Source organism: Triturus cristatus, chromosome 11, assembly GCF_964204655.1.
Source record: "Triturus cristatus chromosome 11, aTriCri1.1, whole genome shotgun sequence".
Lineage (NCBI taxonomy): Eukaryota > Metazoa > Chordata > Amphibia > Caudata > Salamandridae > Triturus > Triturus cristatus.
In genome coordinates this window covers 870,202,537-870,227,877 of record NC_140594.1, presented here as the reverse complement: position 1 = coordinate 870,227,877, position 25,341 = coordinate 870,202,537, and the positions used below count along the sequence as shown (strand labels likewise).

Genomic DNA, 25,341 nt, shown 5'->3' with positions numbered 1-25,341 from the left:
TCAGCTCTAATCATAATTTCTATGGCAAAATGAACCCCCACATTGTGTTCCTTTTTAAATTAAATGTTTTAAGTGTTACCAGTTTATTCCAATCAAGATGGCTTCAGGTATGCCATACTTTTGTCATAAGTAAGACAGTAAGCGCTCTAGTTGTTCTTAAGACCACTCTGGGAAATTCTGTCATTGGGCTATACTTGGGCTACATCTGGGTGATATTTGGGCTACATTTGGGCTCTTTTGTCTCTGGTGGCCATCTTGGGAGATTTATTTGTTATGAAGTTTCCTAATTTCCTCATTTACTGCAGTCTCCTCAGTAGGAAATACTTTCAGTTTTTTACTTTGGTTCCATCAAGAAGGCATTCAGATGTGTCACACATTTGCCATAAATTCTGAATGTTAGCACTCTAGTTGCTCATTAGATCACTGTAGTAAAGCTACTGCTCACCAGGGAAGTCTGCTGCTGGTATTCAAAGTGCATGTTTCAGTCTGCATGTCAGAATTTTTTATGAAATAGAAGAGGATTTGAGAAGTCAAAATGTGCCCTAATGTTTCTTTCTGCAGCACTAATCATAATTTCTACGGCAAAATGAATCCCCTCATTTTGTTCCTTTGTAAATTAAATGTTTTAAGTGTTACCACTTTATTCCAATCAAGATGGCTTCAGGTGTGCCATACTTTTGTCATAAGTAAGACTGTTAGCGCTCTAGTTGTTCGTTAGAACACTCTGGGACATTCTGTCATTGGGCTATACTTGGGCTACATCTGGGTGATATTTGGGCTACATTTGGGCTCTTTTGTCTCTGGTGGCCATTTTGGGAGACTTATTTGTTATGAAGTTTCCTAATTTCCTCATTTACTACAGTCTCCTCAGTAGGAAATACTTTCAGTTTTTTACTTTGATTCCTTCAAGAAGGCATTCAGATGTGTCACACATTTGCCATAAATTCAGAATGTTAGCACTCTAGTTGCTTATTAGATCACTGTAGTAAAGCTACTGCTCACCAGGGAAGTCTGCTGCTGGTATTGAAAGTGCATGTTTCAGTCTGCATGTCAGAATGTTTTAATGAAATTGAAGAGGATTTGAGAAGTCACTCAAAATGTGCCCTAATTTTTCTTTCTGCAGCACTAATCATACTTTCTATGGCAAAATGAACCCCCTCATTTTGTTCCTTTTTAAATTAAATATTTTAAAAGTTACCACTTTATTCCAATCAAGATGGCTTCAGGTGTGCAATACGTTTGTCATAAGTAGGACTGTTAGCGCTCTAGTTGTTCTTTAGAACGCTCTGGGAAGCTGCAGGAGAACACAAAGGAATCAACTGACAGTCTCTGCCCTTGTTGGATGTACATGTTTTACTGAGAATGTCAGACTTCATTCTCACATGACTGAGAAAGATAATGTGAATTTACAGAAAATATGCTCTCAGTTTAGCTTATAGATCACCTTCCAAACCTCGGTGGGAAAAGCATGAGAAAATAGTTTTCTCTCAAACATGATTCATGATATCACAGCAGAAGGCTTTTTCACATCGTAAAATCACCTTAGAACGCACCACAATTCCGCAAATGAGTATGGTACCATCAACAAATGATTTATAATGTAACTAAATTCTTAAAACCTTCTATTAACTGCAATGCTTTTTAATGAGGTGCTATCATGTATATTGGTCCCAAGATGGCTGCCAACACTTCTTGGATGAAGTACTGACAGCCAATCAGATCTCACGATGAGATGTGTGGTTAGGCTCCGCCCAGATATATCTATCTTTTTAACTTTAATTTTCTCAGGAACTACTGAACGGATTTACACCATTTAAGCAAAAGGCACGAGTCTGAACTGAGGACTACCTCTTTGTCAAATTTAGTGTAATTCCGTTCAGCAGTTCAGGCTGTAGCTGTGTCAACAGGTCCTATGGGAAAATGCATGGGGAAAACTAGTTTTGAGATCCCCCTTTTTTCTCAGCTCCCGCTTGACGAATCACCGTGAAATTTTCAGGATAGGAGCGGACCGGAGCTGGCCAAAAGTTTGGAAAATTTCGCGAAGATTCGTCAATCGGCGCCAACGTTATTCCAAATAGAATGTTGTGGATTTCCTATGGAAAATAGGTCCTAACTATAACTACTTACTGGCGACTGCCATAAGGTAATTATCTACTGGCGGTTGCCAGTAGATAGTTATAGTTAGGACCTATTTTCCATAGGAAATCCGCAACATTCTATTCCCAATAAGTCTGGTGCCGATTGACGAATTTTCGCAAAATTTTCCAAACTTTTGGCCAGCTCCGCTCTGCTCCTACCCTGAAAGTTTTGTGGTGATTCGTCAAGCGGGGGCCGAAAAAAAGGGGGGTCCCAAAATGCGTTTTCCCCATGCAATTTCCCATAGGATCTGTTGTCGCAGCTACAGCCCGAACCGCTGAACGGAATGACACCAAATTTGGCAACGAGGTAGTCCTCAGTTCAGACTTGTGCCTTTTGCATAAATGGTGTGAATCTGTTCAGTAGTTCCTGAGAAAATTAGGGTAAAAAAGTTAGTGATATCTATGGCCGGTGAGGATCCGCGGACCCTACCCGCACCGTACCCGCACCCTCCCCGAACCGAGCGCGCACCCTCCCGATCGCGCGCTGAATGCTAATTGGCTGCCGAGTTGCTCTCTACATTCGAAACCAGGAACTGTTGGCGACCATTTTCTGCCTCGGTAGAAGCGAGGCTGAAGAAGCAAGGGAAAAAGTGTGTAAAACATATAAAGGGGGCAGAGTGGAAATACTCTGACCCTCTAGAGGTGCTTAGGGGGTCCCAGAAGGACCCCCTGGGGCCCCCCCTTTTTTTTTTTTTAAACGGCAAAATGCGCGCATGGTGCATGCATCCTAACGCGTTGGGTGCACGGATTCTCACGCGTTGGGTGCGGGATCCACGGCAATGTTTTTTGAAAAAAGACAAGAAATCATTGGTTGTATGACTACTTTCTACACTGAAAGGTAGGCTGTATATTTCTGTTTTTTAAAGGTATGATTCTTATTGGTTAACAAAAACAGATTGCAAGGAACATTATATATGATAAGCTGATATGTTGAAAAGTCAAGCACACTTCCTGTCTTGATTAGCAACATTGTGTGCTGAACTTGTGACCTGTGAGCTCAGTGCAGTGTTCCATGACCTGTTTCTATGGTAACAGGCAGAAGGCACATTGGGGGAAGGGTTGAAATGTATTTCAGTTGGAAAGGGTTGAAATGTTTAACCAATAGAAATGTGTGTTTGCTTTTGAGTTTATGTGTGAAGGATTGTGATTTGGTTTTTACATGTATATGTGTGGAAGATGAAAGGGAAACTTTTCCATTCTTTGTTTTTGCTAAGCGGTGCACAGTGCAGAGATTCTGTAAAAGAAAATCTGGTGTGTGACTGATATACTTCTTAATCTACAAAACAACTTGAAAGGTGAGTTATTTAATTGTGAGGGGACGTATGTTGACTATTTTGATTTTAATCAGACTAATGTATTTCTCCTGCTAAAGTGTAGGGAGTACTTTTTTTCTCTACAATCTTATTGACAGTGTGTGTGCATGTAGAAACCATTCTGTGATAAGCATTTGTGTTTTTCATGTATTTGCAGACAGATAACTGTGCTGTTTTTATATTTTGGTAGAATTAGAAACCAGTTATTGTTTATGAATTTGTGAAATGAGTTATGTTTCTATATTAAAATGCAGTACTCCTTCTAGATGAAGAAATGTGTTTTGGTATAGTGCAAGGGATAGTGTTGTTTGTCTAGAATCACACAGTGAGTCTGTGTGCATTTGGGAACCACTGTGAGAGAAGCATTTTGTTACACCGTGTATTTGCTGACAGATAACTGTTTTAACTTGTCATGTTGTGAAGTTTTAGTAGCATTAGAAGACAGTTATGGCTTATGATTTGATTAAATGAGTCAGGCTTTGACAGAAAAGTGCAGTCCTGAAATATGTAGATTGTGTGCAGTTCCCTTACCACTTGCACTGTAGTGAATGAGTTTTGGTAATCTACTAGGGATAGTGTTGTTTGTCTAGAATCACACTGTGAGTCTGTGTGCATTTGGGAACCACTGTGAGAGAAGTGTTTGGTAACATCGTGTATTTGCTGACAGATAACTATTTTAAAACCTGTCATGTTGTCAAGTTTTAGTAGCATTAGAAGCTAGTCATTGCTTATGCGTTGATTAAATGAGTCAGGCATTGACACTAAAGTGCAGTCGTGAAATATGTAGACTGTGTGCAGTTCCTTTACCACTTCCACTGTAGTGAATGAGTTTTGGTAATCTACTAGGGATAGTGTTGTTTGTCTAGAATCACACTGTGAGTCTGTGTGCATTTGGGAACCACTGTGAGAGAAGTGTTTGGTAACATCGTGTATTTTCTGACAGATAACTGTTTTAAAACATGTCATGTTGTCAAGTTTTAGTAGCATTAGAAGACAGTTATGGCTTATGCTTTCATTATATAAGTCAGGCATTGACAGTAAATTGCAGTTGTGAAATATGTAGATTGTGTGCAGTTCCCTTACCACTTGCACTGTAGTGAATGAGTTTAGGTAAACTCATAGGGATAGTGGTGCTTGTCTAGAATCACACTGTGAGTTAGTGTGTATTTGGGATCACTGCGAGAGAAGCATTTGGTAACATCATGTATTTGCTGACAGAGAACTGTTTTAAAACCTGTCATGTTGTGAAGTTTTAGTAGCATTAGAATCCAGTCTTTGCTTATGCGTTGATTAAATGAGTCATGCTTTGACACTGACGTGGTGTACTTAAATATGTAGATTGTGTGCAGTACCAATAACTCTTCCAGACTAGTGAATGAGTTTTGGTAAACTCCTAGGATAGTGTTGCTTGTCTAAAATCACACTGTGAGTCTGTGTGCATTTGGGTAAGGATTGTGAGAGAAGCATTTGGTAACATCGTGTATTTGCTGACAGATAACTGTTTTAAAACCGGTCATGTTGTCAAGTTTTAGTAGCACTAGAAGCCAGTCTTTGATTATATGAGTCAGGCTTTGACATAAAAGTGCAGTCCTGAAATATGAAGATTGTGTGCAGTTCCCTTACCACTTCCACAGTAGTGAATGATTTTTGGTAAACTCCTAGGTATAGTGATTGTTGTCTAGAATCACACTGTGAGTCTGTGTGCATTTGGGAACCACTGTGAGGGAAGCATTTGGTAACATCGTGTATTTGCTGACTTATAACTAATTTAAAACCTCTCATCTTGTCAAGTTTTAGTAGCATTAGAATCTAGTCTTTGCTTATGCATTGATAAAATGAGTCAGGGTTTGACACTAAGGTGCAGTACCATGTACTATTCTGTTCACTGTGGCAGAACTGAAAATTTAAAGGTTTTACCTAAGCACTGTCCTAGAAGTAGTCTGATTATTTAGTCAGTTTCTAAGTACCAAATAGATTGCTTCAAATGTCTATGCAGTATGCATGTAGTGTTCTAACATACTATACACTTGTCTTTTACACCTTCAATTCCCTAGTCAGTATCCATACACTTCCAGGAAACATCCTGTCACTTCCTTTGCAGTCCTCTAGAGACCCATTCAACAGCATGTACTAATCCATTCACTGTGCCAAAACCCAAACACTTATAAATTCACCAAGACACTCTCTTTCCAGTACTCTAATGATTCAGTCACTGCCTAAGTATTCATGCACTGAGCCAGGTCTTAGCACATGGACTTCTTCAAACCCCTATCCACTATGCATGCTGTCCTCTAACCACCTACACACTTGTCTTTCACACCTTCAGTTCCCCAGTCAGTATCCGTTCACCTCCAGCAAACACCCTGTCACTGCTGTTGCACTCCTCTAGTAACCCATTCAGCATCATGTACTAATCCATTCACTGTGCCAAACCCTAATAAATTCACCCAGGCACTTTCCTTGCAGTACTCTAATCATTCAGTCAGTACCCAAGTACTCATCCAGTGACCCAGGCCTTAGTATATGGACTGCTTCAAACCCTTATCCACTATGCATGCAATCCTCTAACCACCTACACAATTGTCTTTCACACCTTCAATTCCCTAGTCAGTATCCATACACTTCCAGGAAATATCCTGTAACTCCCTTTGCACTCCTCTAGTGACCCATTCAGCACCATGTACTAATCCATTCACTGTGCTAAAACCCAAACACTTATAGATTCACCAAGATACTATCTTTGCAGTACTCTATCATTCAGTCAGTGCCTAAGTATTCATACACTGAGCCAGGGCTTAGCACATGGACTGCTTCAAATCCCTATGCACTATGCATGCAGTCTTCTAACCACCTAGACACTTGTCTTTCACACTTTCAATTTCCTAGTCAGTATCCATACAGTCCAGCACTTGTCACTGCCTTTGCACTACCCTAGTGACCCATTCAGTACCAAGTACTAATCAATTCCCTGTGCGAAAAGCCTAGCACTTATAAATTCACCTAGGCACTCTCCTTGCTGTACTCTAATCATTCAGTCAGTACCCAAGTAGTCATGCAGTGTGCCAGGCCTTAGCACATGGACTGCTTTAAATGCCTATGCAGTATGGATGCAGTCCTCTAATCACCTACACAGTTGTGTTTCACACCTTCTATTCCCTAGTTAGTATTCATACTCTTCTAGCAAACACCCTGTCACTCACCCAGTGTGTCTCCTTATTGTACTGTAATCATTTAGTCAGTTAGCATGTAGTCTTTTAGTGAGGTAGGCTTTAGGGCATGAACTGCTTCAAAGTAGTATGCACTATGCATGTAGTGTTTTAACGATTGTCACACTTGTGGTTCAGGGCTATAGTTTCTTAGTCAGTTTTTATATAAAATGTGTTTCTACAGTAATGGAATAGTATAAATTTGAAAGTTATTAATATACATTTATTTGTGATTCTTTTTTACAGATACAGAACAGGAGTGTTTCTCATCTGTTTGCACTCTTTTCATGCAAGATTGTTTGGATGAAGGGTCCTTAGGTGTTTCATCATACTTGCTGTGCCGCACGAGTATTTTTTGTTAGGATCCCCTCGTAACAGAACTCTTTGGCAAATCTTGCGAGTGACGAAGGTGGCATTGGTCTTTGTTTGCCCCTTGGGAAAAGTAAAAAATGTCCTCACCACTGAAGAAAAACGTTGTGGGCGTGGTGCCTTCTGCAAAAAAAATTCCTCAGATTCGGTAAATATTTTAAAGTGGCAACATTTACAGTTTTGTAAGTTAAACTTATAAAATGTTGTTAGCTGTATGCATTTTATATATCTGTGATTTGTTTCTTGTGGTATTTTGTTGAGAATACCATGTTGGGTTTTTTTTAACAATCTTTCTGCTTTTCCAGGTCTGTCGTCTACATCCATGGTCCCCACAGGAGTGTTCCGCCCTGTTGTTTTGTATTATTGTTGTTACATTTTGTTTATTAGTTTATTGTTCATATATATGTTAATAAAAAAATAAAGTTTGAAAATAGTTTATCGTTTATATATTTATTATTATAAAAAATAAAGTTTGGAAAAAAAAATAATAACGTTTTTGGTTGTTCTCTTAACTGCTGTCTGACTCTTTCTTGTTCTTATTACTGTTATTTGATGTAGTCCACCATGGTGTTAAATTTTGGGGCACTTATCGCTGGAATACTGGTGATATCTGCAGTTTGTAGCAACTTCTGAATAGTGCGTTAGATTTATCTCAACTTTACTTCCGTTAAAGTGCTGATAATGAAATGGAGAGTAGCCGTTCCCGTGCAAAAAGACACGAGGTGCACCTTTCCGATTTATTCTAAATACTAAAATCCTGTATTGAATTGCACTGAGGTATTGGCTGCACTTACAGTGTACACACAAAATCTATTAAGAAATCTCATTGTATTTATATTGATTGGGAATAGTGCGTCAGGTGCTGGATCTTGACGAGATACACTGCACAGTTCGTATATTGTTCTGCACACGAAAAAAATCACATCACAACTTTCACACCAATTGCAATGCGAAACAAATTCCGGCGATAAGACACGTTAGCACCAGGGATTTTACACCTGCTTTCTGCTGGTGTTAAGCAGGACAACTACCTGCACCATGAAAGGGAACACAGCCAAGAGCCACACCAGAACACCCACAGGTGCCATAGAGTCAATGAGCATGATACAGGGATACCCATGAGGGCCAGAAGACTCATCTCAACAACTCCAGGACCGCCAATGCCCCCCAAACCCACATCTTAGTAAGTGTGTCCCTGTGGTCATTGTCTTAGCATGATAGGCACGAGCCCTGCAACATCACAGTGTGCTGTCACCTCAGCGTTGGCAGTGAGCCTGGATGTGTGGCTACGCACGCATCCTCCTGCATGCACAACTGGCGTGTGCTGGTTTGGGGTTCACAGGTCAGTGCAGGGGTGTGCCTATCCGGCAAGGGGAACGGGGTGTCTCGGACATGTCCGTGTACAGGAAGTGCGGTAAGTGTGTCTTTGTGTTCTGGTGTGGCCTGCTACAAGAGCCGCAGCAGTCGATGTTGTAAAGTGGCATGCACCACCTCCAAACGGCACTGTGATGTTGTAGCTGGAATGGAGCAGGACATGCGCAAATAGGCATTACAATGGTGTGCCGTACGAGTGCACGAGATACAACAGCGCACCGTACAAAAGTGTGGAGGCTCGTGGGAGGGAGGATCAGCCGTTTGGCAACATAACACACAGTGAACTCGACCATGTGCCACATGCTGGGCATCTCATCCATGATGACCACGGTCACAGACATCCCACAACACCAACGACTGGCCTTTGTACACATCCTGTATGAATGCAGCGTGGTTTTCACTTCTATGCTCGTTCAGTGGTGTGATTTTGGCGGGTTGTGTGACTTGTGCTCCTTGTTGGTGTGTTTCATTTTGGCCATTGTTAGTCTATATGTGTGTTGTACATAACTGTGCATGTGTGCCATTCTGCCCATCTCCCCCCCTCCCCCCACTCCCTGCTTCTTCCTCTTCCTAGTGCTGTTGTGTCTATAATTTTGTTGCTGCACACATAAATACATGTAAAGAATAAATTAGAATAGTTCCTTGATTCTTTTAGGTTTCAAAACTTCTCCATTGGTTTCTTTTTAATTTTCCATATGAACCGTTTTTTTAATATTCAACAACACATAGAAGTCAGAAGTGCAACGTATTCTATCAACACACTTTCTAGAACATTCTACAACACGTGCAGGTTAAAAGTTCACCAATTTTTTAAAACTTAACGATATTTTTTTGTAACATTTTCTTGAATATTTAACGACACGTGCAGGTTAAAAGTTGACGATTGTTTTAAGTTCAAACAGTGCCTTCCAAATGCAAGTAGCAGGTGTGGTTGAGCTGAGCATATTTTATCGTATGATATGTACTCCACGTTGAAACTGCTTTTTCTTAACCAATCACAAAGATGCTTTTCCACAAAAATAATGTGCACCCTACTTTTAAAAAAGAATGCTTTTCATGATATCTTTAGAGATAAGTTATCGATAGGAATTAGCATTTAAAAAACCTTTGAAATTCACTGAAAAAACCATAGGTTTCATGCACGTTATAGTTAGGAATTGGCATTTCAAAAACCTTTGAAATTCACTGAAAAAACCATAGGTTTCAGGCATGTTATAGTTAGGAATTAGCATTTAAAAAACCTTAGAAATTCACTGAAAAAAACATAGGTTTCAGGGGCGTTGTAGTTAGCTGGACATTTCCCTCATTCAAAACCCTAGAAATTCCCCTGTTATAGTTAGTTCAGCTAACTATAACTCGCGCCCCCGCAATGCACTGCTGATGACGTCACATATTACATCACTCATGACAAGGTCAGTGACATCACTGATGATATCACTGATGACATCACTGATGACGTCATCCATGTGATAAATTAGTACATCTTCTCACACCCTAATATAACCTTTGATACACCTACTCAAAATTTCAAACGCCCATTTTCACAACCATAGATACTCCAATATTAATAACTACACAGCCACTCATTGACTTTTAGGTCTACATACATGTCCACTCACTCACCTGTACAGTCACTCATACTTACAGTCACTCTGTGCATTTATATACCTATATAGACACTCACACACCGCCAATCATCCATTGAGGTACTGACACATCTAGTCAGTCATGCAAATAATTAATCACAGTCCAATTTACTCACCTATACAGTTAAACACACTCAAGTTCACTTACTCATAAAAATACTAACAAATGATGTGTCTTCCTGCAGAAAAATAAACAGCACATGACACAGATATCATTGCACTATGGCGCATACAGCCACTCCCAAAATCACACACTCTCACATATAGATAGTTATATACTCTTACACACATATACACTGCGTTTCACATATGTAGTTACTGACACATGTTCAACAGAGATATACATTCAATCACTAACACACCCATACGTACACTCACCCAACCATACAGTCCATCACAGATGCACTCTTAAAACCATGCACCCACTGAATCACCCACTCACACATCTAGTCACAGAGTCACACACACCCTACCCACACAAACACTCAGGCACCCATACAGGTACTCAGACAACCAATCAATAACCCATATAGACACTCATATAGCTATTCACAAAACAATGCAGCCACTTATACACCAACACACAGACACATACAGACATTCACACAGTTTAGTCACTAGTCTGCAGTAAGATACATTTAATGACTCACTTATAGAGTCAGTTACGCACCTAGAAAATCATCCATTCACACACTTGTACACCCACTTATTCTTCAACAGGCCTTTCCCTATATATATTAAACATAATAAAACTGTTCAGAAACACATACTCAATGGATGATGTCATCAGCGATGTCATCAGTGATGTCATTTGAGATGTCATCAGTGATGTCACTGACCATGTCATGAGTGATGTAATATGTGACGTCATCAGCAGTGCATTGCGGGGGCGCGAGTTATAGTTAGCTGAACTAACTATAACAGGGGAATTTCTAGGGTTTTGTACGAGGGAAATGTCCAGCTAACTATAACGCCCCTGAAACCTATGGTTTTTTCAGTGAATATATATATATATAATGCAGGGCATGGTGGAATTTATACCTATCTCAATTAACTATAACTGATTAACTATAGTGTTTTTTGTGTGCAAATGTGGTTCTGACTGACATTTTCACCTAACTGTACCTCCACCTTAACCTTTGTGTTTTTTTGTCAATTTCTAGGTGGGGGGGGAGTTCTAACGTAAAGCTAGATATTATTACCATACTTCCATATTATGTCAATTTAATCTTAGTTTTCTTCAGTGAATTTGTAGCATTTTTCCAACGTAAAGTTAGATATTATTACCATACCTAACTGTAACATCACTTTAAGCTTTGTGTTTTGTTCCAGTGGATATCTGGGGGTTTTGTTTACGTAAAGTAAGATCTTATTGCCTTACCCAAACTTTGTTGGTGGCCATCCCTCTGCCACGCCCGGCCTTTGACCATGTGTGCCATGGGGCTCGCCAGTCCTGTGCCCCTGAGAGTGGCAAACCATCCACAGACACCATCCCTCGAATTTTATTTTTTTTATTTTTATTTTAGATCAAAGGTGGGTCCCTCTCTGGCACCACCCTATTAGGGCCAGTGGGTCAGGGTGCCCTCTGCCCCCTTCTACTTTATATTTTTCAAGATACGGGACGCCAGGACCGAGTTACTGTGTCTTGTAGGTTGAACTTTGTATGTTGCCCTACCAGTTTTATATGTGGCCCAGTGGGTGCAGACCCCCCTAAAATATTCACTTCTTGTGACCCCACTGGATCCAATTTACAAGGTATACGCTTTGGACTTTGGACAACGCCCTAATCAGATTCGTTTTATTCAGTTTGTTTAAACTGCACGCCGCTGTATCCATGACATTTGTCAGCAAACACAAAGAACACTTAAATTCAAATATATCTCGCACCCCAAACCTTACAGAGCCTAGGCAGCCTAGACATCTTCGGAACCGCCGGCTCACACGGTGTCACCGTGTCGCACAACTCCCTCCGCGTGGTCACCCGGGCACAAGCCCCTGCAAAACAGCCACCCCCTCACACAGTGAAATATTTTTTTTTTTTATTGGCAGGTCTGCGTCTTACTCGTTTAGAACGGAGTAAAGCACTGACGTCACACACCTTTTGACTCTGGGTCAGGAAAAACATTCCCGTCATTCATTTTGGTTTTTAAAGTTGGACACTCCTCATCAGCCTGGCATAATACATCATATCGAGCGTTTCGCCTTGATGTTCAGAAAGCAAACTAAAACAGATCTGGCCCAAAAGATAATACACACGTTTATTTTCATTTTAGAAAGCGCGGGGCGCTGGGAGCGGCACTCCTCTCCCAACCCCTAACAACAGCACACAGTGTACTCGCACCTTCAACACGTCACCCAGAACTACCACAGTGACAGAGACCAACAATAATAATGACGTCAGGTGTGCACCAATGGCAATACTCTCTCTGCCGCCCCTACCGCAGAGCCCTTGCCTGCAACGTCATTCTATGCCCCCTGTTTCGAGGGGAGTCTCATGGAGACACGGGGGGCTCCGAGTGTCTCGCATCTAGGGTGAGAGCAGTGGAGATGGGCTCAGGGTTTACGTCCGTCTCCCTGTGAGCAGCAGCCACAGTTCTGCATGTCATGCTGGCCTCAGGCTCTTTCAGTGAGAGTGCAGAGAGCCGCGAATGTTTCTGGGCAGTTTGTGAGGGAGTTTCGCGGACTTCACACTCGGTGCGGGTCGGGATGAGTGTGCCTGGGCTCGGACTGCCGGAGAGAACTCATTTTCTCTGAAACCCGAGAGGCCTCGTCGGCGTTTCAGATTGACACACGCGCACGGCCGGGTATTAGTTGTAGAGAGTGAGGGCGGGTGGGAAACTCCTGAGGGAGCGCTATATAGAGATGTCCTACTGGACTTGCCTCAGTACCGCTACCAGCAGCAGAGCTCGCTCCGCATCTTCTCTCCAGCAGCACCCGGACCTCAGCACCACCTGCGCACAGCATGGCCAGGATCACCCGGAGTCCCAGCCCTACTGGCCTCTGTAAGTCAGCAGCTTCCGAGGCCTGCATCTCACCGGGACACGCGGATTCACAGCCTCACACATATCTGTTATCAAAATGGGGGAAACATCCGCTGGACTGTGACCCGCCGGCAACATAGTAAAATACAGGGGTGTAGAGTAGGAATAAAAGGTGTGCACCTTTTATTATACACCGCACACAAAGCAAGGCTGTGGAATAGAATTTCACTTCTATTAGAAATAGCCCGATTACAACTTTGATGTTGGGTGTTAGGAGATGTGTTTTTAGGAAAAAAAGATTACATTACAGCCACCCTTATTGAAAGTGGCATTTTCACCCAAAATATATTTCTTTTGTTTTTATAATGAGAAGGATAAAAATGGCAGTGCGGGCAGAAACGCCAGCCGATTATTGCGAAAGCACATTCAAATGGGTTATAGAGATCCGTATTTTTTTTTACGTATGTTGTGATTTCTCGATTATCGGAAAGGTATCTGCTTGCGATATGGTAAAAAGAGTGTTCCATGAATATGATGTTCTTATATTATTTTTAGAAAACTTTTTGACTAAAAAATAGTATGTTAATATCTCAATTATTACACCGTAAACTGTCATATTTCCGATTTAATTGGACATTTTCAATTCCACGGTACTTTTTTTTATTGAAGTCTCTTACTGTGTTCAAGTTCGCCGCTTTTGTCTGGAGATCTGAATGCAAATCCCAGCTAGTCCACCTCCATCCTTCCGAGGGGTATTAAATTGTGTTATGGAATACCTATAATGTATGGCGCTTCAAAGCGCTTTATGGGAAAAATGAAGTTACACGCTTGGGCATCATTTCCGAACCACAAAGTTCGAACGTTTGTATTTGTAGTCATTTTATTATTATGTTTTTTAAAGTGAAAAAATCAAGAAATCAGAGGATCGTGTTGTGACAATTTAGAAAACTCACTGCTTTTATTTTGCAATGGGATTATCGACTAAAGAATTTCCTATTTGTATTTCCAGGCTCCTTGCTGGTCGTGGCGGTGATATTTCACGCTCTGAGTGGGTCCTCAGAAGCCAGCCCGATAGCCAAGGCGAGTCGTGAAGCCGCGGACCTCAAGAGCTGCCTTAGCGCCTCGCAGCAGCTGCTCAAGGCGGTGAACAACAGGTGGTTGCAACTTCAGGTGAGTCCCCCTCTGTCCGCCAGGTGTCGCTTCACCTCTGGGTACATTTCCGTTCTAGCATTAAAGAGGGATGTATTGCGTTTAGGCCAATGTGTCATGACGTCGGTTATTTATAGGCGCACACGCCCTTTCCTAGGGAAATCGCACATTAATCAGTATTAAAGAGTTAAACTCAGTTTTCCATCTTTACGTAGTTACAACTTTGCAGTAATACCATTTTTGGATAGCTTAGCGGGTCACCCTGGCGTAGAAGTAGTTGCAAATAATGTTTAAGTACACCAACAGTTAGTTGTCACTTCTAGGCACTTTCAATAAATGGTATTACTATCAGGCGCGCAACACCCATTGGACTCACAGGGCTTCAGCCCCCCCCCCCCCCTCGTGTGTGGCAGCCCGGGATGAGACAGCTTCCCGGCGCACACACAGCCGCACCCGAGCACTTCACATGTCTTTAAAAGACCATTTGCATGTTAATGAGGCCTCGCTGTTGTTTCACCCCTTCTAAGAGCCCCGCAGCTGCACTCTGCCTATGGCTTAAAAGATTCAGCCCCCCCCGAAATTTTTTCTTAGCCACCCCCCCCCCCCCCCCCCCCCCTCGAAATTTGGCTCTAGTTGCGCCTCTGATTACTATTATTCCGTTTAATAGTATTTCAATACAAACTGAAACCGACGACTCCTTACACCTCTTCTGCATGGACGTCAAATTCACCAAAATACCAGAGGTAGTGGTAGTGACATTACACCCCCTTTGACCTTCACTTTCACTCGTGCACATGCACACACATTCACACTCACTCTCACATAAGCACACCCTCACCTGCAAACACACAAAACCTATAATTATAATTTTTTTTTAACTTACCACAGCTGCCAGGGAAGGTCATATTCCAACTGCACTCAATTTTTTATCACACTAATAGTAAATATCGTAATACTATTCACTATTAGTGTACCCAAGAAATTGACAGAAAAGAAGGAGAGTGAAGTCCCAACTGATGCCAATAAGCACGAGCTGCCACTGTGTTCCTGGCTGTCTGGCATAGATTTTTGCCACCTCAAACGAGTGACACAGGCAATGCCAGAGGTCACAAGAGCGACCCCTGCCGACCCCTCAATAACGCCCACACTCTTCAGACACAGAAACAATCCCGAAGATGGAATTGTAAGCTAGTATTTTTTCCATGCAAGCTCTTGGGTTGTGCAAAAAAACGTATGTGTTATTGGTCGAAACCAATACATTTGAAAATGGGCTTTCGAAGTTCCAGTAGGAAATCGCTAACTGCTGAGACTTTTCTGTCGCCGATAAGAAGCTGGTCCAATCCGAGAAACGCCTGGCTCCCCATATTACCCTCTACGGATTGATAAAATCAGGAGTGAAGGCTAGCAGTAAAACTTTTTATTTGTAGTGCGAGAAAACAACACAATCTGCAATAACACACCCCATAAAAAGAGAAGCAATTATCGAACTGTAAAACCACTTTTTTCATGAATTATTTAGCTTTCACAACAGTGATTTTGGGACCCCCCCACCGTAAAAATCCAATATGTAGCAAAAAATAAAACATAGGTTACACTTTATTTATTTGTTGGTTTTCGTGGGGAACTACAAACCACAAGTAGTCATGTAACATAGTTAAGTTACAGTACAGCATAGCAAAGCATAGTTCTAGGCTATATTTGAGGGATGACAGCACCTTAGACAAGACCAGCAGAGGAGACCTCAAAGGGCTGACCCGCAGACCCCTTAATCAGATCAATGTTAAATGATCAGGCAATCAAATCGATAGTGGTCAGGGGTTACAATACCAAAGATTTAGCTTATGCGGACGACATAGCAGTCGTCACCCCTGACCCGCTAGGTGCAATTAGAAGGATTGAAACTTTGGCCTCGGAATTTGGAAAGCAGTCGGGCTATGGTTTGAATACTGATAAAACAAAAATTGTATGTTCTAAATCCATGTTATGTCAGGATTTACGGGGGACAGAGGCAGCCAAATACTTAGGGATAAATATATTAACTCGGACCCGTTCATAAAGAAGATAGGAGGTGATCTAAAGAGACTGGATAATTTACATTTATCCGTTATTGGAAGAGCTAATGTCATAAAGATGACAATGTTCTCTAAAATATTTAATCTATTACGCTGCATACCATTGGAACCCTCCAATACTTAAAAAAAAAAAGAAGGGATCTTTCACAATTTATATGGGGCTACAAGAAGATTAGGAGGTCACTGAAATGAATGACTCTACCACAAGACCGAGGGGGTTGGTTGTCCCTAACCGTTTGTATTACTACTGGACAATAACGCTGCAGCAAATGTCTATTTTATTTAGACCTAAAATTTGGGCCGAGACAACGTCGGTAGATCTGGATAGGGAGTCCCCGCCTTCCATTTATGAATTAGCCATAGGAGACTTAGCACCAGGGTTAGTACTGAGGCAGCTGGAGGGGAGCTACTATAAGAAAACGCTTTTCAAGCCCCTAAGAGCAGCCTGGAACGTTTGGCGTAAGGCCGGTAAAATCTTACAAATTCCAAAAGTCCAGAGGTATTTGTTACTCTGGCGTTCTTCAATTTTCCCGGCCCCACTTTACGGCAAAATAGGTCAAATCTGAGAGCAGGCAGGAATTAATAATATAGGAGATATTATGAATCTAAATAGAGTTATGCCATTCGGAGAGCTGCACAAATGGTATGGGGTAGACCCTAGGACATTACTTAAGTATGTACAAACTAGGGAGACAATCAAACAGATCTTATCACAGCTTACTAGTTTGGCTCGAATTCCGCTGCTAGAATGTCTAGTGTATCGGCAGCCCTGTGTTAAAGATTTGTACTCAATGCTGATGGAGGCTAATCCAGATGATATAGTCAGGTCAGAAAGCTGGTGGGCGGATACATTGGAGAATCAGGATGTGGATCTGTGCAGATCTTTAAAACTGTCTAAAATGGTATTCTTATCGGCCAATCTTAAAGACCAGCACTTTAAAGCAGTATTCAGACTATATTTTACGTCGGCTAAACTGTGGGCTTGGGGGAAAAGGGAAAACAACAATTGCCCAAGATGTGGACAGGGTCCTGCAGATATGGTCTACATGTTCTTCAATTGCTGCAAACTGACTATATTGAAGCGTGGGATTGAAACGTTTTTGCATCAAAATATAGGGTGGGCGGTCCCATTAACTCCAACTTTGTTGTTATTTGGCTGTGATGAGACCTTACAATTAGAATTGACCCAAGTATATTTTGGTTTCATGGCAAAGCAATTTTCCGTATAATGATTCCCGCAAAATGGAAGGACGAAAACCCTCCGACATATCAGGCTTGGTATGCCAGACTCTTTCATGTCTTTAAGCTGGAGATGGTATTGTATAAATGTAAAGGCAGGAGATCGAAGAAAAGGGGTCTTCAAGTTTGGGGGACCCTGTTGGAACAATAGGGGAAATAGGAATATCATATACATTTGCTGGACGGTATGGGTCTCCTTCCATGTATTTCATTATTTCTTCTTTTTTTCTGTCCTCTTTTTTTCTGGCTCTTCTTTAGCTCTATTAAGTAAAACTTATAAAATTATATTTATACCAGGCATCACCGGGGGTTTAAGAAATTATGCATTGTATTTGGTCATTACGTTCTTTTGATTTTTTCCTTTGGATTGAGTGTAAATACTGCTTATCTGAAGAAAAAAAAGGGCTGACCCGCTCGCTAGCTCGGCTCAATTTTATATTTTGAAGACTAAAACCAGGTCTAAAAAAGTTTTTTTAGTACGTTATTTTTCTTTATTATTTTGCTTACGTTTAAAACAATGAATTTATATTTTGACCTTCCATCCCATCAAGTGAATCATTTGAAGAAGGAAAAGTCGACTCGTGTTTCGCACCTGTGATAATTAATATGTTGCTTCTTCAGGGCTCACTGTTTGCTCTAGATTTAGGGCTTTGAATCTAGTTGGTTAGACAGATAACAATGTTCTCCCACTTGGTGTTTTGATCTCATAGTAAGATTCCGTAATGACAATAACACAACTCATAGGTTTTCAATTAAGTACAGCAAGACATTATTAAAAAATATTGTTTGGGTGCGATAACCACACAAGTTCTATCTTTTTCTAGTCCTCGCTTTTGTCTTCAATATTGTATAGTGTAGTATAGTATAGCAAAGTAAAGTAGTTGCATTGTAATAAAATACCTCCAATAGTAGTGTGGAATCTACTTTGGAACATTGGAATGTTGGGAGCTCAACTGCAGAGAACAGAGTAACAGAAGGCCAACATGACTGGTATGCACCTTCCATCTTTCTGTTTGTCCCTATTTAATTTAGAAAATTATATCATCAGTGGATAGAATATTCTAATATCATTATAGATTTGCCTCAGGCTATACAAGTCGTTAAACAACATCTCCCATATTATAAGTCCTGGCATGCAGCTCGGTCCTTGCCTTGTTGGTACAAAAAGTGAAGGCTAAAATCCGCCACCTTGAGTTCACACAATTTATAGGCAACCTTCAAATCTTGAAGAACATTTCTAGGACTCTGCATAGCTTAGACTGCGGTGTGCAATTAACCTGGTGGAAATTCCAGATGACCAGTTAAAAGGACGATATTGAGTTGATTAGGCCTAGGCGGTGAACTCCACTCCATTCCTGGATTTTCCTGGATTTTTCACACTCCACAATCCGCGGAACTCATGAAGTTCCAAAAAACTTCACAAAGCAAAGATTTCTACCCACTCGCGCTCGTCAGCGGTAAGTTGGCGAGCGAGGAAAATCAAACTTTAGACTGCTTCCCAGCGAGATTTGTCAACACGGGTGGTCGTGGATGGCTGCTACCGCTCGTGTTGAGAAACCTTCCGTTCGCATTGAGAAAGCTGCCGATCGAGCGGCAGAAAGAAGCTGCGCCCTCTTGCGCTGCACAAGAGGCAGTTTGCGCTGATTTTACAGCATGGGACAAACACCTGGCGCAAAAATGCAGCACAAACAGCATGAGGTAACACACTCCGCCGTTTGCAGAACTCCACGTAGTGGGTGGAGTTTTGGTGTGTCACTTCGCAGAGTTCCACGTAGTGGAACTACGCCAACTCCACCCAGGCCTAGAGTTGATCCATGCAGGCGTTTGTAGACCACTCTACATATGTGCAGCCATAAGCAAAGTCCAAGAGAATTTTACTGGTTATAAAAAAAATGCCAATTTGGTCTAATGGCAGAGGGACTCTTTGGCAAGGTTAAAAACATCAACATTTAACAATAATTATGTACTATTCTGATTAATGCCACATTGTTGGCAATGGGAATTTCCCTTCTTAGGAATGGGACTTTGTCTATGTTTGGGATTTTTCCATGCTCACACAGTTCAATTTTCTACATAGCTTTAGCGGTATCTGACTTGTTGACTGAGAGGAGTGGCTTTTTTTTATTCTTAGGGAGCTGTTTCGCTTGCCTTCAACTGCACCTATGAAGACATGCACATTGAAGACATCATGGCAGAAAAGGACCACACCATCACTGGCTGCTTGGCCACCGCATCTCTGTTGGTATGCGCACCACATACGCAACACACCCACAGGCACAACAGCCTTGTTAATTAGCAAATCACTATTAAGTAAAATCTTATCTGTTCCTTTCCAGGAAGGAAGATGTGGGGAACGGAGTGGGAACGCTTTTGAAAAGGTATAGTGGCAATCAACCTGTAAAAAGAGATCCACTTGAGAAGTTTATGAAAGATGCACCCACCAAAGGCAACAGAGAGTCAATAATTGTTACCAAATGATTTCCCAACAGGATATCTGCTTCCAGGCAATCTATCAAGACTTGAAGGCGTACAAAGAAGACCTAAAGCACCAAGGCCATCTTTCCGAGGCCATCAACGACTTGATAAAGGCAAGTTTCTAACGATTCTTTAAGCATCTGCAGTGTATATATAATAATATGATGTTTTTTCAATTTTTATTTTATTCAAGAGTTGTGCAATATAGCGCAGACTCCACCCAGTCAGAGCGCTATACAGTGCATTGTAAGACAGGTGGTCATAAACCCTTAGACATAGAGTGATGTGAAGGTAATTTGGAGTATCAAAAATTAAAAGTGCTGTGCCCTTAAACAACCAGATCCATTTACTTTCCACCATAAGACAGAGAACAAATTGTTTGGCTTGAAGTAATTAAAAAAGGTAGGGAGGTCAATATCTCGCAGTAAAAATATCGCAAAACACAAATATTGTATCCTCAATATTGGTTACATCAACATCGTCATGGTAAGTAAGCGTGAATTTAAGAACAGTGTATGTATGCTTGCAGATATATGTATTTACCTTGGCGATATTATGGTAGTCAATATAGTGGATTAAATATATTTGTGGATGTACGACGTAACAACGCGTGCAGTTACATCGCGGTTTTTACAACGAACGCGATGTAACCATGCGATGCCATTACAACGCAAGTCTTTACATCGACTTGCGCTAGATGGCGTGATAACATTAGAAAAGCATAATTTACTATTCCAACTCCAGTCCACTTAACAGTAGGGAAGGTGTTGGGATAGTAAACTACACTATTTGTAATGTTCTCACGCCATCTAGCGCAAGTCGATGTAAAGACTTGCGTTGTAATGGCATCGCGTGGTTACATCACGTTCGTTGTAAAAGTTTCGTTGTAATGGTAGTGTGTTGTCAAAGTTTCGTTGTAAAGGTTGTTTACCATATTTGTTGGTCAATGTTTTGACCTTGATTCAGTGACATACATTGACTTTGAAACTAGAAAGGGACATATTTACAAGGAAGTTACGCAGCTCAGTGCCGCAAGCCATTTGGCTGCGTTACGCTGCGTTACTTCCAAAGCAAAGGGATGGGTCATATTTACAATAATATGATGTATCCCTGAGCTCTCCCCTGAGCTGACGCCAAATTGGATGCCATGCACCAATGCAGGCACCCTTGCAAAATGGTGCAAGGGTGCCTGCGTTGCGGGGACGATTGTTTCTGAGAAGGAAGGCACACCTTCCTGCACAAAAACAATCATGAGAGGTGTTTTCTTCTTTCTATGTGTTCCGCAGAGTGCAGCATGCATAGAAAGAGGAAAAAATGAGGAGAAATGAAAGTATTTTTGCTTGTGTGCCTCCCTTATGCCTCCCCTGGGGAGGCGTTTGAAATGTTGTAAATCTGGGAATACAGCAGAATCCATGGATGTAGCGTGGGAAGACCCACAGCACCACCCATGGAATTCCTCCTTCATGCAAAGTGCTGCATGAGAAGGGGCCATATTTACAAAGGCACGAAAAGCCGCGCAGGGTGACTTTCTTGTCCTTGTAAATATGGTGCACCACACTGCGCCACCAGTGCGTCACAAAAAGTGACGTATCGGCAGAGCACGGGGCTTGTAAATATGCCCTAAAGTATATAAAGAAGTAAATGTGCATTATGCTTGGGCTAGCATGATCATTTCACATGCACAAAAGTACATAGAACATTTATCAAAATGGGAAAACAATATGCTTTCATGTATGATTGACAGTGATTGGTGTAAAGTGACCCAGTATATCATGGAGTTATGGTATAGCATACTATAATAAAGTTCTATGCTATGTCGAATAGAGGGTGGACCCTTAGACAAGACCAGAAGCGTAGACCTCAAAGTGCGGGGTCTCTCCCTAGCTCAGCAAAATTTCCTATTTTAAAGACAACAACTGGGTCTTAGCAAAAAGGGTTTTAGTAATTTAGATTTTCAAACTTTCTATGGAAGGGTTTTATAACTTTATTTTGTACAATTTTTGCAAAAGTTTCCATAGAGAAAAAACTGCTGAAGTTAAAAGTGTAAAGGCGGGATACAGTGAGTGTGATAGCACCACGAAGGGGAAATTTAAGTCAGTCTGTGGAAATTCAAGGTTACAAAGAATGACCATAAAAGAAGAGATGTGGCCAGTGTAGACAAATGTCTTGAGCTAATACATCATGGGGGGTGGGGGCTAATAACTTTATTACACCTAGGGACCCTTGAAATAGGTGAGAGGTCGAAAAGCAGTGCTTGCCGTTGTTGGCTAGGACCAGGAGCAAGGTGAAAGACATATCACAGGTAGATATACAGTTTATCGTACAATGGGTTTTAGTCATTGTCATTCATCAAAAACAATAGCTTTGCAGAAAGAATGATGTACACATATGTTTGTGCATGTGGGGCTGCAGTAGTAGCATATGACCAGCTCACTCCACAGTCTTTACTCTAGGGTTTGACTGTATCTCACCTGGCTTTCTCATGTCTATCCTGTTTCCGATCATCCTCATATTACTACCTTGCTGCAAATGTTTGGTTTTACAGCCTGGAGTTGGGCACTGTGGCACTCACCTCTTTCCAGTGTAATTTGTATCACACATCTTCATGAATCCAGAAAGTTTTAAAATAAACAATTTTGGTAGAAGATATCCTCTGGGCCAGATGAGGGATACACCTTCAATGAAGTTGTGGAAATTTAAGATAAGTTTCCTAGTGTTTCTAACTGCAGAGTAGCTCCACCTGACCGCACGGTAAGCTTTCCTGTTACAAAAATGACCAATGGGCGGGACATCTTGCATCAGGAAAGTTCAGAGACGGCCAATAGCAGACTCGTTACCCAGTTATGAATGGGTGGTAGTGGGCATTCCCGAAGAGGGTAAGGTTGGAGCGCGCTTGGGTGGAGGGGGTGGAGCTCCTGACGCCCCTCATACAGCTGTGTAGGATAGGAGTGTAAATCAAGGTACATTAGACCTACAAATACTTTGCTTAATATATATATATATTCACTGAAAAAAACATAGGTTTCACACACGTTATAGTTAGGAATTAGCATTTAGAAAACCTTGCAAATTCACTTAAAAAACCATAGGTTTCACACATGTTATAGTTAGCTGGACATTTCACTCGTGAAAAACCATTGAAATTCCCCCGTTATAGTTAGTGCAGGCAACTATAACTCACGCGACCGCAATCCTCTGCTGATGACGTCAGATATTACATCACTGTATTTAGACACTTATTTATCCATGTCTTCTTCCATTCATTTTTAGCTATACATATATTACAAATATTTTTTTTTCAGAAAGACACATATGTCATCAGTGATGTAATATCTGACGTCATCAGCAGAGGATTGCGGTCGCGTGAGTTATAGTTGCCTGCACTAACTATAACGGGGGAATTTCAATGGTTTTTCACGAGTGAAATGTCCAGCTAACTATAACATGTGTGAAACCTATGGTTTTTTAAGTGAATTTGCAAGGTTTTTTAAATGCTAATTCCTAACTATAAAGTGTGTGAAACCTATGGTTTTTTCAGTGAATTTGTACGTTTTTTTAAATGCTAAGTTATGTATTTTTTTTTTAAGGTTTTTCACCGTGCGCGTACCGTACGCACACGGTGCGCTTCGCGTACCGTACACGCACGGTGCGCTTCGCCAAACAGACATGCACCCTTAGGTTTCTCCAACCCAGCTCTGTTACACAGCCAGGTTGGAGAAATGTCACAGGTGCCTAGGCACTGTCTGAGCGGCTATCCAGGCCTCTCAGACCAATCCTGGCACTGCTCTCTTAGCATGAGAGCAGCGCCAGGATTGGATGGGAGCCTGTGCCCGAGTGCATGCTGGAACTCGAGGCGAGTCGGAGAAGAGGACCGAGGCAGCCGCCGCGTACTCAGGTACATTTTTTAATGTAATTATTTTTCCCCTGTCTCCCCCGCCACACTTCAGTATTGCAGCCGCCACTGTTTACACTATAACTTTTACTGTACTGGTGCACTTGAAAAGTCAATGATATCTGATACATTTAAACCATAACAATAAAATCAGTGAATGCTTCTGCTTTAAAGAGGGGGTCTAACAGCATCACTAATGCAGCCATTTTCCTTACAGGCTTTAAATTTCCCGGAAGACAGGCGGACCTCAATCCCATCCTCCCCTGCAAAAAGTCGAACATTCAGCGAAGATCTGACAGAGTGCAGACTGCTTCTAGCTCTCCAACTCCGCACTGTGACGATTAATAGAATAATGAACCACTTGAAAGCCACCAAAAACTGATCATGGTAGAAAAGAATGGGGATCAACTGGGAACAAAGATATTTACTGATGAGATAAAACACACTCCCCTATTTCTCACTTGTCACACTAGTAAGTTAAAACGTAGACAGCAAGATATACCAAAACACGACTACCCAAACAGCTACTCTATAAACACTGGAACATAAGTGTTCACACCGTCCCTGAATCAGTACCCTTGGCTAGAATCACTCCCTGAATGCATACCTGCCTATTGGCCTGTCCAGCATTCCACTGCCTTCTGGCTAGTTTTAAACTATACAAATACTACAGGCATACATACAAAAACATAAACATACACCTAAACCCTCTATCAAGAACTTGCTATGATTCATGGTAGTTTTACATGTAGAATAGTTATTAAGCCAGGGCTGACATTACTGGGAAGTAAACGTGGCTGGAGTTTGGAACTTAAAACAGGTCAGAAGTTTTGTAGGGGAATATGTTTAAGTACTCCATAATTTGAGCTTATATTTTGTGTCCATTAGCCTTTGTGTCTTGCTGACAACAAATCTATCCGGCCATAGTATATTACTGTTCTATGTACACTGGTTTAGGTTGTAGCAATAGTTTCAGCCATTCACAACCACTATTTGTTTTACAGTGGAATAAGCTTTTGAATAAGTTAGGGATAAAATAGTTAGGGCCTATTTATCAAAGAGTCGTGCTGCAAGGCACCTTGCTGTGCTTCACTGCGCTGCGTGACCGGAAAAGGGCAGGAATGAGCCGTATTTTACATTATATGGCGTATTCCTGCCTTTTTCCAGCACTGGCGGACAATATGCTGCCTAGCGACAATGTAGGCACCCTTGCACCATGGTGCATGGGTGCCTGTGTTGCAAACAGGATTGTTTTTGTGCAGGAAACAATCCCCTGAGGCATTTTCCACTTTCAATGCGTGCTGCAAAATGCAGCGTACATAGAAAGAGGAAACAAGAAGAAATAAAGATATGTATCCTTGTTCCGTCTCCCTGGGGATGCTTAGCATTTTGTTGCATTCCCAGGTCTACCAGAAACGGTAAATCTGGGAATGCGCCAAAATCCATGGGTGTTGCGCGGGAACACTCACGCACCACCCATGGAGCAC

The 25,341-nt window shown here is 41.6% G+C and overlaps 1 protein-coding gene across 1 annotated transcript in view; it reads left to right on the top strand.

Moving 5' to 3' along the window:
* IL12A (interleukin 12A) overlaps window positions 1–24,236 on the top strand; it is a 44,121-nt gene extending 19,885 nt beyond the window's left edge. The window contains exons 3-7 of the mRNA XM_085633069.1: window positions 14,037–14,197; window positions 19,619–19,729; window positions 19,824–19,865; window positions 19,977–20,075; window positions 24,072–24,236. Coding sequence (XP_085489195.1) covers window positions 14,037–14,197; window positions 19,619–19,729; window positions 19,824–19,865; window positions 19,977–20,075; window positions 24,072–24,236 — 578 coding nt within the window. The remainder of the gene's footprint in view (window positions 1–14,036; window positions 14,198–19,618; window positions 19,730–19,823; window positions 19,866–19,976; window positions 20,076–24,071) is intronic.
* The last annotated feature ends 1,105 nt before the right edge of the window (window positions 24,237–25,341 follow it).